A 15,702-nucleotide genomic window follows, 5' to 3' on the forward strand; every position below is an offset into this window, starting at 1 on the left:
GATCTTTGCAGCTCCAGAGAAGCTGGTTTTCAAGCCCCGATAAGGTTTTTGCACCCAGGAAATGTGGGTCCAGCCTTCATCAGGGAAAAGGCTGGAAAACAGGAGCAAGTGTCAATACATGGATATATTCATGGTGTTAAACACAGGATGAGCCATGGGAAGCAGCCCATTTGGCTTCCAGACCCCAGGTGAAAACAATATCCAGAAACCAGGTGCAGAACCTCCACCTTGCCAGGGCATCGCCTCTGGAAGAACGACCCCACCACCACCACCACCACCACCAAGTGATGGAGCAGCAAGCAGCTACCTAAAGTGCTGTCTCTCAGCTGCAGCAGCGCCCACAGCTGGGCGCGGGCCTCTCCCAACTGGCCTCCCAAAGGCACAAGAAGAGAAACACACAATGGGCATCCCCACACCTGCTTGGCGATGGCCCGCCTCCCTTTCCCTGCTTTCCTGGGTCCACTGAGAGGTGCCAGGCACCCCGGGGACACGCGCTCACAGCCACGCGCGCAGCGAAAGGTGAACAATGGGGGGTCAGATTCGACAAGAAACACACTCAGCCCTCATTCCGGGTCAAAATGCCCCCCGGTGGAGGGAGTGGGCGTCAGGGTTGCACAGGACACGCACAGGGAGCCCTAAAGGACAGAAGGGATCCCTAACCCAGGTGGCCGCCCCGTCCCACTCAAACCAGTCTCTGGCCCTGGGGGCGCCCGAAGAAAGGGACATCTCGAGGTGTTCGGGATTAAGGAGCGTCCCCGGGACGGGGACCTGGATCCAGCGACCCGCGTCTACACACCTCCCGCGCCCACCCCGGGAACTCGGTTACCGCCGCCTCCGCCGTAGCCCCTGCTGCGTCTTCGGGGGCGCGGGACAAGTCGGGCTCGCAGCTCGCGCCGTCCGTCGCCATCTTCCTGCTCTAGCGGATCCGAATGCGAGCTCGGAGCGGCGGCTCGGGGCTCAGCCCTCTCCGCGCGGGCGGCGCTTAACCCGCTGCGGGCCGCGGGCGCTCGGAGCCGGGCCGCGGCACTCCCTCCGCCCCTCGCCGCCGCCCCCGCCACTTAACCCGCGGCGCGCCGGGGCCGCTCAGCCCGCCCCGCCCCGCCGCCGGCCTGCGCAGTCCCCGCGCGCGCCCGCCAGGGGACCAGAATAGGGACGCGAACTGGACCCCTGTGGGCCAGCGCTCAGCTGGAGGAGCCAAGGACACCGACGCTAGACGAGATGAAGGAAAGAAAGTGCCCACAAGGCGATCTCCAAGCAAGCCTCCACCAAAGCCAAAAGCGCCGCATAGACCCGATTCAAAGGCAGGCTCCTGACTCTGAATTCTCTAAAATCAAGGGAAATCCTTCACTTAAGCTCCCTCTACCCACTCCGCCGTCCGCCAATTAGAAATTACTTAACGAACCCTTTCTAAAATTTCTTTTTCTTAAATTTTCTTGCCGCCAGGACATTTGTACCACGTTTACATATGTCTTTTACCCTCTGTGTACATACACCTGGCTTTGTTTTATCCTGTCATCGACTGTGGTTCTTCTCCCCAAACTATCAACTCCCAGATGAAAAAGACAAGTTATCTTTTAGTGCCTCTCATCGGGTACCTTTCTATGCAGTCTCCTTTTCAAAGAAAGCTAAGAGGCCCGTTTTTGTTCCATGGACTCCCAAAGAAGAAGCCCTTTTTTGTTCTTTAACTCCTAAGTCGGATGTCTCTTCTGAAAAACTTAAGTGTTAAATGCCATAGCTTTTTAAAGGAAGGCTAGAAGAACCTTATGAAAGAGGTTAGAAGACTCCCACCCCTGCATGTGAGGACACGTGGATGCACACACACACCTTTGTTAAATTTGATTCTATAGTGCAGAGTGCCTGGCTAGCACGAGAGAGGCCTTGGCTTCATTCCCTCAATATTGCAAAAGGGAAAAAAAAATTCTTTGGGAAATACAGGGCTCAAGAATTTAATGAGTGAGGCCCAAACATTAATTTTCCCTTCCTGCATCTGATTCAGTGCCTACCCTTTCTTGCCAATTTGCAGAATGTGAAAATCTATCACCTTATCAAGACCATATGGTACAGCCCTTCCCAAATCTCCAGATCCCAGGAACTGTGTTGAAAGCACAAAATCAAATTGAGGCATTCAAGCTGGTTCTGAAAGAAGTGGAATCAAACCACAATGAAATCCTGTACTTGAAATTCTGGAAGATGAATGACTGGAATGTTTAGTCCAAGGGTTAGAGATCAGATCAAAAGCTTTTTCTTTCTTTCTTCCTTTGTTTTTTAAATGGAAAACTCCTAATGAAAGGTTTGGACACTTTAATTGTTCCACTTTCCAAAATGGATCCAAATATGACACAAACCAGACCAGATAAAATCTGAGAAGACTCCCAAAAAGGGTTGATAGATAAAATCTAAAAAGTTCCCTCACAGTAAAGAGAGGTCAAGAAAGAACTTTCACCTGGAACTCTGGGGTTAAGGGTCAGAGTCTTAGAAATCACCTGCAGGCAATTCTGTGAGCAGAGGGCTCAACTATTTGTTTTCTTTGACTTTACAGATAACTATTACCTATCTCAGCCATTTGGTTTCCATGGTTATTCATCATTTTCTTTTATCAAACATTCTCTCTAAAATTGCTCAATATTAGAACATCTAGACTCCTTATATGAAAAAATGAAAAGCATTTGACAGTAAAAGATAGGGAAGTGATAGTAAATATTTAAAGTTAGAATCAAGAACATTTCTTGTTCTTTTCTTTTTTTTCATATTTCAAAATGCATATTCCCACATCACAAGGCTTTCAATTTTCTGGATACTGATGTTGAATTACTACTCAAGAAATTAATTGGTTTACTTCTGAAAAAAAATTAAACAACACACTTCTTAGAATTAAGAACTAGGTATATGAAGTGATGATACCTCTGGAAACAAATCTTATGTATTTTATTCATGTAACTCAATTTTTTAAAATCATTGGGAAGAAATGGCTTGTATTTGTGTAAATACAATTAAAGTAAAATGCTATCAGAGAGGAGTGATTTTTTCCCCCTCTCACCAACCTATGAGTGTATGGAGACAAGCATAAAAAAATCACTAGACAGCACATTTTCTATCAAAATTCAGGATCTCAGGAGGTGAATCCACAGCATTTTTTTCTATCTTAAAGCTGCCACTGCTAAGGGATGGATGAGCATCCAGCCTACATACAGCACAGAGGCAGCACACTAGGAGTTAATTTCCTCACCAGTAGCCTGGCCTGGGGCTGCTTTTCCAAGAGAAGACACTGGCTGGTTTAAATTCTCTCCTGAGAATTATCCTGATTGTTAATGCAAATTAACTCTTTCTGAAAGATTTTTCCCCCCCAAAGACAGCTTCTATCACAGTTAAGCCAAATACTTATGAAAAGGTAGTAACTTGATGGTTCCAAAAACTAAATCTTTTGAAACTTTATTAAATCACTAATAATAGTAACAATAATGAAAGACATCTTAGGGCTAGAGTGAGATGGCAGGGTATAAAAGAAGAGGCAAAGAAGTATAACTGAAAAAGAAAAACCCTTATAACAAAAAATGAATCATGATTATTAATAAGTAAATACATTTTGGCAATAAGATAGAAGGAGAGATATTGAATATATTGCAGATAGAGAAAACTAATATTTACATTATTTTCTCCTTTTAACATAAAGATGATAATGTTAATGTCCCATTGACAAAAGAATTTGAAACTAATTATTTTCTAAACCCTGAAATAGAGGTGTTTGAGTCAAATATTGCTCATACTTCAAGGGTCTCTTTTAAGACCAGAGAAATGAGTTGTTTTAAGCTAGGAATGCAGACAATAGTTGTGGAGCCAAGTGGTTTTCTGATTAAACTATGCCCTGGGCCTCACCAGCCACATCTTCCAACCACAAAACCCAAAACTCAAGAGTTAAACATAATGATGCAATGGGATGCTTCCTTCCATGTGAAAAGATAAAGGAACACATACCCTAAAACAGTTTCCATCAGAGAATAAGAATCCTTTATTTCAAACAACAGCATTTATGTTAATTCTAGAGAGCAAACCATATGTTATTATGTTTTAGTATTGCCAAATGACAAAACTACTGAGTAGCAAATCATTTCTGACTATATCCAAAAGGCTATAGTTAGACAATTTAAATATTCCAGCCCACGCTTATTCCTGTATACATGGGGGCGACCAACCTAGCAAGCCCCAAATCTTGGCATCAGAAATTCTATAACAAAGAGTGCAAATGAGCTCCCAGTACCCTGTACCTAACACATGCTTTTGAAAACAAGACATTGCCAGAAATGAGTTTTCATCTGATCTAACTACATTTCCTTATAGTCAACTTGTCATTATCTACATGTGCTTTAGGGTCTTTGTGGATTTTATTCCGTAAATTTAAATCTAATCTAGTTAGACACCCTTGTCAACAACCTATGGATTTGGAAAGCCTCCTCCACCAACTGTGGTTGGCATGTGCCAAGGAAATGAAAGTTATTTTTACCTAAGCTAAGGCAAAACATAATTAGGAAATCAAATCTGTTATGAGGAACCAAGCCAAAACTAAATGTAAATGATCATTATCATCACCCCTGGCCCATTCAATTACCACCTTTAACCAGGAACTATATCTGGTCACTCAAGTGCTGAAGTGATGTGCAAATATCAGCTTTTATTGAAAGGCTAAAGGTACAATAAGAAAGTGCTGGGCAGTGATGTTGACCAAATTGTATTCTATACTGTGTGTATGTATGGATATGTAACAACAAATTCCATCATTATGTACAGTTATAATGCACCAAGTTTTAAAATGTGGGAAAGGAAAGTACAGTAAGAACATTTTTCCCCAGTCCAGTCACTCTAACAGACATTAGGGCTAATACAGAACAACAAAGGAGAGTTAGTTTAGTACTGTTGAGTGTTTTTAAAATTTTAAATCATAACTTGGTGGTTTGGACTCTTATCTGCAGAAGTCATTTACAAGAGTAAGTTTCAGTGAAGAGGATGTTTTAGTGCAAAACCATTATGGAAAAACAATTTTAAGAAAAGAATCTAGCCTGCTGCTGCCCCTCATCCACCTGAATTGGAAGTGGATTTGAACATTTCTGTTTATTCAGCCTCTTTAGCTACCCCACAAGCCTGCAGTATGCAGTTACCAGGCAACCACAAAGGCAGGGTGTTTATTTCATTAGGCATTAATTATAGCAGAGCTTTATTTTTCTTAGAAAGTTTAAAAACTATATAAATAGGTCATGACATTAGACCCCTTTTCCTCAGATTAGGAGTGTAGAGCCATCTATAAAGCCATAGATGAGATTTTCTTTTACCCTAGGATATATTTTGCTCAACAGAGAAGGAAATTCAGTTTGAAGAATTAATAAGGAATTAAAAGATGATGGCTTTCAATCTTAATACATACACAGATAGCATTTATGTTTGAATCATTGAGGGTATACTTAGGATACAAAAGCAGTAGAAAAGGTATAAGTATATAAATTTATATGGTTCTATGTAAAACTCTGAAATAAACCAACATTCTTTTGACAAACATAATCAGTTGATGTACACTTAAGTTATTGGAATTTCAAACATGTTTAGGGCCTTTTGAGACATAAATTTCACCTTATGCTGTCCCAACTCTCACTTAATGGTGATAGTTATTTGTGTCTGTTAAGACACTTTTTGATTAACTCAGGTCAACTGGACTCATTTAAAATCACCAAGATCTTTTATGACATTTGAAGTTGAATAACTAGTAAATGCAAAGTACAATTTAATTCACAGTGTTTACAAAACAATGTCATGGCCAGAGTTGAAGACTTGATTATATTTATGATTCAAGAACTGAAAGGAGGGCCTGGGGTATGGCTCAGTGGTGAAGCGCTTGCCTAGCATGTGTGAGGCACTGGTTTGATTCTCAGCACTGCATATAAATAAATAAAATAAAGGTCCATTGACAACCAAAAATATTTAAAACAAAAAAGAGAACTGAAAGAAAAAAAAATGTTGGGATTGCTATTTCATTCTGGAGAAGTGAAGTCACTTGTAAAATAATAAAAAATATTACTTCTGGCAAATCAACAGTAAGGTTTAAGCATTCTAGAAAGTTTTATTCTGGCAATCAGCCTTTTACTGTGGGGCATGTTTTAAGGTTAGCAATATAATAAATATGTTTTCCTCATGGACAAACCCAGATAGCCACATACTGGCCATTATTATCAGAGTCAACATCCATTTTATCATTACATCATCACTTAATTCTCATTATGCATCAGTTTCATCATAAGCCTTTTAAGAATCAGTTGAGATATATTTTACCACTACATTTTCTTCCCTTCAAAATCTGCTCCAGACCTCACTTTGTCGACTTTCAGCCTACCCACTGACCATCCAAAAGACAGGAGGCCATCACAAGACACCTTTGCTTGACAACTTTCTGCTTGGATAAGACTATCCACACCAAATGAGGCCATAAATGCTCACTGGAATGGTGATGAAGAATCTCATTCCCAAATTTTAAAATCTGGGGTGTTGGCAGGGGAGGAGTTGAACAGAGCCTGCTCCAGATCCATGACTTTGAGCAGTGAGTACAGTTACTCCATATATGAAACCACATTGTTCTGATTTATTTATAGAGTTATATTTAGAGGTACATAAGCAAACAAAAACAAAATAATAGATTTAAACATGAGAAGTAAAGCAATAATGCTTCTAGAAGAAATATATTTTTATGAATTTATAAATCAGAACAAAAGTTGTTGATTTTAACACAATCCAATTTATTAATCTTTTTTTCTGGTGTGATTAGTTTTTGTGTCCTGTTTATGATTTTTTCTCGTCAATTCCTAAGCTTCCTATATACTTTTTTTTCTGATACTTTTCTTGATGTCTCATTCTGCACATACCCAGCTCAGAATTCAGCCTAAAATTAAAGAAGAAACTCCATGAAGATTTCTTTGACTCTTTCTCCGAAGTTCCTTCTCTGAGACTTTGTCCTTCAAGTCCCAGACATTTGGATAACCCTCCAAATCTGACTCCTGTCTCCTTAGCCCAGTAAAACTCATTTTTATTCTTCAGTTGTCCCCAACCAATCATAGCCTTTCCATTAAAAACCATCTTCTAAATTCCTGCTTGAATTCATGACTTACCTATTATTTACTAAGAGTTTTATTTTTTTGTTGTGGTTCAGTAAGAAGACTGGTTCAACACTAGCGATTCTGTCATTACTGGAACTGCTTACTTTTAGAAACAGTGTTTAATAACAAAACTTTCTTAACATTTCCTTGCCTGCATGGATTGTACCCAGAACTGTATTTTGTTTTGTTTAGTTTTTTGTTTTTATCTTATCCTGGGATTGAATCTAGCTCAGATTCTCCAATTGCCATTGTCAAATAAAATCCAGGCAGCAATCGTTAGTCTGATACCAAAACCCATACTGGCAATAAAGTTTATCAGTGCAATTATAGAATATAATACCATGAGGTACAAACTCTATTACAAGTTTTTAAAATGAAAGATTTTCCTCCTATTTCTAGGGAGTGGCATGCCTGCATGGATTTCATAAAACAAGATTGAAAAGAGTAGAGGAAAAGTAGAGTGAGAGTGGCCTTTGAGTTTCCTTTAGTTAAGAGACAAATGATTAAATGAATGCATTTCAAAGAACTAGGGCATCTCAAATATTACAGTTATAGGAAACTTGGGAAAACTTTCTTTTGTAAATTTTCTAAATTTTAAAATCTAGTGAAGCTTGGTGGGTCTGCAGTGGGCCTTGCACATGACAAGCAGTCAATGATATTTATTCCATACTGAATGAAATCAGTATGTGGACAGATGGAAAGACATGTGAACAGGGATGAAACAAATATTACTGCTTCCTTACTTTGTGTCATGGGTCCCTTTGGCATTGTGGTAAAACCTATGAATTCCTTCTCAGAAAAAGATAAGTGCATAAAATAAAACACATAGAATGGGCTGTGGGGATAGTTTAGTGGTAGAGCATTTGCCTAGCATATGTGAAGCCCTGGGTTTGATCTTCAGCATGGCAAACAAACAGAATACCAATAGGATCATAAAGGAAACTAGTCATATTAAAATCCAGTGATCAAAATTCTTCACATAAAAAATGAATTTGTGTCCTGGGGATATAGTTCGGCGGTAGAATAAATTTCCTGGTGTCTGTGAGGCCCTGTGTTCAATACCCACCACAGGTGGAAAAAAATCTGTAATGTTAGCATATTACATAGTAAGATCAAATGGCAAATACCATAATTAATAGAATTATGAAGTTTCCATGAATGCAAATATTATTTTATAATCTCTGTAACAATTGTATTGAGATTTTAAAATATCTATAATTCCTACTGAGATATAATCTCAGGCATAGCTAGGTCTATTGTGGCTTACTCCTAAATTCATAATGAAAATGCAAATGTAATTTACTTTTAATTATTAATTTTTAAAAAATGTTCATGTTTTAAAATTTTTTCATGGTTTTTAAGTATATACTAAATATTTATTAATTTACCCTCAAAATTTATTAATTTTGAGGGATTGAAATTTAGATGTAACAGGCCAAGCAGGGAAGACTAATCGCTAAATTCTTAATCTGTCCAAAAAAAATCAACACAGCTCAGATCATATGCTATAAGTGAAGTGCAGGGCACATGAGTAAGTATCTTTACCTAGCTGTGTGACCCTGGGGAAGTGTTATGATTTAGTTATCTCTTCAGTAAAATGGCAATCATAATGGCTGTCCCTCTGCAGTGTTGTTGAGAGGATTAAATTAACTCATTTAAAGCAATTAAAACAGTGCTTTGACCCTCAGTAGGCTCCCAGTAGGTTCTGACATAGTACTATTTTTATGTTTTTTCCTAGACCTATTAAAGAATTAACAATTGGCCTAATACACATGGAGTTTCAGAAGAAAATTTATGGAATTTAATAAAATGATTCTACAACTATACAACAGTCCTAACTAGGCCATTTGTATAAATTTTTAATTTTAATCCAAATATTTCATAATCCTAGATTAAATATTAAAAACTCAATAACTGCTTACCAACTAGAGGTTGTTGGGATCTGTCATATAAACATGAAAGTCAAATTGGTTGTTACTACCATTAGGGCATGCATATTTATAAAATGAAGAAATAAGTTTTAATTAAATAGCTATTGTATTGTTTTAAAAAAATACTGCTAGGAATTATGTAGATCTGAAGTTGCAAACTCAGATCTACTGTTGGATTTTAAATTTGAATATAGCCTTATGTAAATCAATGAGCCAAGTCATATACAGTATTTTATTTTTGGAAAATGAATAAACTTCTAGCACTTAGGCATTAAAAAGTTTCATATAAAACTTCAACTTGGAAATTTAGAAAATTGGATACTACTGGGCTCATACTGATTCTCCAGGACTGAAGCAGGATCTCTCCAGCTGGCTGGAATCTGCATCTGTCCTGTTTTATTTCACTTTTCTTGCTTACTTCACATAAGCACGTTACTTGCTTATCTTCCACAAGTTTTTACATTGTGATGGAAAACATTGTAGTTTGTGTGATTCCAATAAGATTCAATGCATCTTATTTATTTTAGTTTTTAAAAAACTAGAAGATAGAAAATTGGACTTGAAACCACTTCTGAATCCTGGTTGTGTAGGTATCTTGCCAATCATCATCAAAAGACATGCTAATAATTTATAAGTACTCTGAAAAAGATTGTGACGAACATCTGCTCCAAAGGAATTCTTTTGTCCTCTGCTGTCCCACAAGTGATTTTACATCATGCAGCTCATTTCCAGTGTAAGAGGTTATAGACTTGAAACAGTGTGGGATGCCCTGGTGCTTCTCAAAAGTGTTTCCCCATATTGACTTGTTACCTGCAATCTGAAGTTTATAAAAAGCAATTTTTCACTAAGTCATAGTACTGAAGTATGCTTTCTTTGGGGGGAGAGGAGGAGCCAATGAAATGAGAACAGATTTTTTTTTTTTTTTTGTCAGTATGAGCTGCTAAAACAAAAGGTCATACCAGGCAGCTTAGACAACAGAATTTTATTTCTCATAGTTCTAGCAGCTAAGAACTCCAAGATCAAAATGCTGGTGACTTTGGTTCTCAGAAAAGAGCCCTTTTCCTAACTTGTAGACCAATTTCTTTGTGTCTTCACATGGCCTTTCCTCAGTATGTGCACAGAGATACAGAAAGATGCACACACACACAAACACACATACTACCTCTTCCTGTTCAGCAACTGATCTCCTCATGAGAACCCACCCTCATGACCTAATCTAACACTAATTGCTTCCCAAAGACGATTGTAAATACCAACACATTTGGAGTTTAAGCTTCAACTTACGGATTTTGGAGGAACACAGTTTGATGAGAATCAAGATCATTTCTTTACCATCTCCTCCACTTGATTTTTGAGTACACTTTAATGGGTTTAAAAAGAGAAAGATTTATAGTCATCTCGCCATGAATTGCACAAAGCTTGTCATATGTTTTATTTGTGCCTGCATTGTATCTCACATGAAAACCTTTTCCATCAATGTCATAAGGCTCAGAACCACCCACACTTTACAACTCCGGGTAATGCCTGTAAATGGCATCCTGTATTCTACCGGAGCCTGTGGAGGTTGAATAAGGAGACTAAAAACAAACAAAACACAGAAGTAGTTTGAAGTGCAGGGGATTGCGATATTGAAAATTTTGTTTGAGCATAATTTTTCTGTGACTGAAGCAAATTGCTGATTTTCAGTGAGTCTGATACTGTATGTGTCTATGAAATGGGAATGATCATTTCAATACTCCATGAGGTTGCTGTGAGTATTAGATGGGATTAATATGGACAAGTGCCTGAATGTTGGAAAGAACCACACAGGCAGTGCTATGAACTTGAGCTACCTTCTAATCCTCATGGTCATGGTCAAGGATTCTTTCAGCAGGATATGGGCAGACTCGTCATTAAGAAATGCAACACACTGGATTGTCTGTTCTATATACACACATTTATGAGCTCTTCATTGAGGAAATGTGTCCTAGATTAAAGCATGGAAGGAGTTTCTCTTTCCTTCATTACCACATTTTTTTTAAAAAATGAAATTTCTCCTGTCAGAACACATCAAGATACCATAGTGACAATTGCTATAGAAATGCTAGGTTTAGAAAGAAATGAGAAGATTTCAATTCTGTTTCCTGATATCTATGTTCAACAGCCTAAAACAAACCCATGTGACTGAAAAATGACAATCTGCCCAAAATATCTTGACTACCTTCTGCCCCAGAACATTAAGCACCCAGTTTGTAAGGCTTTTCAGAGGTTGTGCGTACAATGAAATCCTGGCCTAATGTTTTCTTGGACACAGATGAAGTGGTATAACATTTTGCATCATTTAAAAAAATAATTATCCACTTGAATCTAGGTCAGAGTCATTAAAGCAAATGATTATAAAGACAAGGTATATAGGATATCTGAATAATGCTGGCCAGGTTGTAAGACTATAGGGAATGATTTGGGACTTGAGTTAATTAGGCAGACATAGACTCTGTTCAATAAAGGGGAAATAGTCCCCAACCTGACCCAGTGATATCAGAGCTTCTAATTTTTCAATAAAAGCAAAAAAAATATGAATGTTCATATGAAATTTGTCAATTTAAAAAATATATTGCCAGTGAAATCTGTAGAAAGCTTCCAGTTTTCAACCTCTGTTTAATGAATGCCTCAAATTCAAGAACTATCCTCCCCCTAGCACAAATATACAGAAATATCAGAGAATGCTAAAATATTCTGTCAGTTCCACAGGTACGAACATAGAGTAAACTAATTTTGGAACCTAAAGAGCTATACATTTTTCCAGACAGGGTCTCACTAAGTTGCCCAGGTTGGACTTGAACTTGTATCCTCCTGCCTCAGTCTTCCAAGTATCTGGGATCAAAAGCATGTAACAGAATGCTGAGCAAAGAGCTGCACATATTAATAAGTAGCTGCATATTTTAATAAGCACCTGGGGATCACTCAGGGGCTATTGTGACACTGTTGAAGACAACAAACTATTCATAAGCAATCCATCTCTGTTCCCCCTTGGCTGAGCACATTATTAAGCATGGAAAGTTTAGGAGTAAATTAATTCTTCTGCATTTTAGAGTTGTATCACAATTCAATTTTTCTTAAATATTTATTTGCATTAACTCATTTTCTTCTCATTGTCTTCACATAGCAAGGCCCCCAAGATACAAAATATTGCATAAATACAGGAAAATAAATTTAGATTAGGATGGGTAAGAAGAGCAAGGGAAATTCTAGAAGATGGGACAGACATTGTATGAGGAAGGCAGGCCTGAGAGGCCTACAGTATGTAACTAGTCCCACAGCATTCAGAGGGCTCTAACATACTGCAAAATATTTAAGGACACACAAAAAATTTTAACTTTCAACACAATACCAAGTTTTCATATAACAGAAAGTAATTATGCCCTGAAACTACAGCAATTACACTTATTATCAGATCTTTTCATTTGTGACAATTGTGGTGGTTATGAATTATGGTGAGCTATACATTGATGATGAATAGTAATAGAAATCTCTCAATCAAAATGTAATAAATTGGGCCCAGTATGGTGGCGCACACCTGTAATCCCAGCGACTCAGGAGGCTGAGGCAGGAGGATCATGAGTTCAAAGCCAGCCTCAGCAGTAGCAAGGGGTTAGCAACTCAGTGAGACCCTGTCTCTAAATAAAATACAAAATAGGGCTGAGGATGTGGCTCAGTGGTCGAGTGCTCCTGAGTTCAATCCCTGGTACCCCCCCCCCCAATAAAATAAAATAAAATAAAATGGGCTGGGGATGCAGAACACCCCTGGCCTCAATCCTTAGTACTAAAAAAAAATATAATAGATATTGATATTTTAATTCTAACTCTAGATTTTCCTATCATAGTTTTCCTTGCAACTCATTCATATATTCCTATTTCTTTAGAGTGAATCTCTAAATTTCACATATTAAAAATATCTATGTAGCAATATTTCTTGCTTCTCAGGAGTGGTGGAGTGGTTGGATTTTTAGTCAATGTTGATTCTGGAAACAAAATATTTAAAAGTATTGAGTTTTTTTTTTCCAAATTAATTATTTTGAGAGTCAGCATAGTAAAAACATTAAGAAAAAGATAAAATAAAAACAATGATGGTCAGCATTTTCTTACTAATTATAGTAAAAATCTTCATTGTTCACCATCTTCTTTCTGCAGAAACTACCTGGAACTGCCTTTCTGTGTCCAGGATGTGGCCATGGAGACTCACAAGTGAGGCTTCTCAACTCCAGTGGCTTTATCCTGTTACCATTGTAGAACTGAACATGTTTTGCCTTGTGACATTATATGAGTATTCTATTACAAGTGTTGGTAAACTTTTTTCCATAAAATCCCAAGTAATACGTATTTTAGGTAGTATATATTCTGTTCAGTTCTGCCCTTACAATGTGAAAACAGTCAAATGTAAATGAAGGGCTGGGGATGTGGCTCAGGCGAGCGAGTAGCGCGCTCGCCTGGCATGCATGCGGCCCAGGTTGGATCCTCAGCACCACATACAAAGATGTTGTGTCCGCCGAGAACTAAAAAATAAAAATTAAAAAAAAAAAATTTCTCTCTCTCTCTAGACTCTATCTCTCTCACTCTCTCTTTAAAAAAATGTAAATGAAGGAGTGTGGCTGTGTTCTAATAAACCTTTATTTACAAAAACTTGTGTTGATTTATATTTGTTATAATAGCCTAATTTTGCCTGGCCCTGTTTTTTTTTTTTTTTATTATTTATCTTGTCTTTTCAAATTATATTCCTTACCGACAGGAAAGCCTAAAAATAGAATTATTTTTGCAATACATATAGAACTTAGCAACAATGTCTTGACAATTATTTGGGGATGATGAAGGTTTGTTCATTGACTATTAAATAATTGTTCAATGTTTTGGGGGTGTAGGCGGAAAACGTCTCAGAAGATGAAGTCATTTTTTAATGGAAGAGACCTTTGCTTTCATCCATCCTCTAATTTCATAGATGTAACCAAGGTACAGGTAGGCTTGCTATTTTGGCTATAGGTCAAAATAGCAAGTTCCATGTTATCTCTCCAAACAGAATTTCAATACTAGTGAACCAAATTCTATCAACCTTCTGATAATGTGCAAACAAATTAATTTGAGCTCCTATCCTATACAACCCTGATATGTTCTGTATCCTTCTTTACATTTTTAAAGAGTTCCTAGAGGTATTTTCACTTCCTGATATTATTCCCTCATTTGCTACTCTGAATTCGTGCTTTTGACCCAATTACCCTCATGTCATGGTTTTCTTTTTTTCTGACTAGTGGAAGCTCTATTAGCTAAACCACAACAACTACAACAAACACCTTTTACATTTTAAGTAAACCCCTGCTGGTTCAGCTATGCATTCTCCCAACCCTGGTGAAAGTGATTAACATTTGTGTATTTCCAGCAGCCAAGATCCTTAAATTTCACTTTCAGGAGTTTAAATTATAAAAACAATTGTTTTTTTTTTTTCAAAATGTTTCATGGCACTGTTATACTAAATGTGGTTTTTCTTTATATAAAATCCCTGTACCCACTGCCCTAACTTCCAGAGATTCTGATCCCCATCTCTAAACCCAGAAGTCTGTGCCTCCCTTATGAGAACTACTGAGCCAAAAGATGCTCAATATAGCTAGAAACCTGGCAGAAAATGCAAAGTAAATTTACAGAGTAAGAAAGCTCAGATTAGAGAGAAGGGGCAGATTATAGTAACATTCTGCTACTTCTGGAGTCTTACCCAAAGCAGGAATCCAACTTTACATAGTTGATTATAGGGAAGTAAAACATTCTTAGCATCCCTGCTAAATGTGATGCTTAAAATGATCTGAGTATGTGCATGATCAAAGATTTAAGTTACCCAGCAAATAGCAATAAGTGCTCCTCATCTAAAGAAACAGCTCCACACTACACATCAGTTGTAACAATAATGGTATGAACATCTCAATTGGGTCAATAAAACTGAAAGGTAAAATTAAGAGACCAAAGGGTATTCTTTTAACTATGCCTATGTAAGGATGATCACTAAATTCTTATAGGGAATAGATTAGAATAAATATTACTTCCCCACCACATATTGTTTGTAGTTGTCAAGTAGCATCATACTAAAATAAAAATTGTATGCCATAGTATGGGTTCTTTAATTCTCAATTTATCCTTTTGATGATTCATCAATGCTCTATAACATCACTTTCTAAACTCAGGCACAAAACTGGGTAATAATCTTCAGACTTTAACATATTATTCTTATGTTTCCCTGTGCTATTTTATAGATTATGTTGGATTTTTAGCTTATATTAATTTCAAACTGCAATGTGAACACATAAATTGGCCTTTCTATGGTCTTCATTTACAACAGAATCAAAGTATGGCATATGTGTTCTATAAAGTACCATTTGATCACATAGGAAGATGGAATTTTCCAGGCTACTAGTTGGTTCCATGTGACTAGTTCTAATGACTTTGTTGTAAATAGAAGTTATATATATATATATATATATATATATATATATATATATATTTTTTTTTTTTTTTTTTTTCCAAACCAAAGCATAAAAAACAACAGTGATCTCCCTTCTCTTGCTCAGACATAAAGAAGTAAAAAAAATGTTGATGGCAAAGGTACAAATTGAACCCTGAGTCAC

General features: G+C 37.5%; 1 protein-coding gene across 1 annotated transcript in view; it reads right to left on the reverse strand.

Annotated features, from left to right (window-relative positions):
- Positions 1-912, reverse strand: part of Cttnbp2 (cortactin binding protein 2) — a 140,655-nt gene extending 139,743 nt beyond the window's left edge. The window contains exon 1 of the mRNA XM_026410553.2: positions 827-912. Within this exon, the coding sequence (XP_026266338.2) occupies positions 827-907 (81 nt within the window). The 5' untranslated portion in view covers positions 908-912. The remainder of the gene's footprint in view (positions 1-826) is intronic.
- Positions 913-15,702: the final 14,790 nt, after the last annotated feature.

The sequence above is a fragment of the Urocitellus parryii genome, chromosome 3 (assembly GCF_045843805.1).
Source record: "Urocitellus parryii isolate mUroPar1 chromosome 3, mUroPar1.hap1, whole genome shotgun sequence".
In the NCBI taxonomy this organism is placed as follows: domain Eukaryota; kingdom Metazoa; phylum Chordata; class Mammalia; order Rodentia; family Sciuridae; genus Urocitellus; species Urocitellus parryii.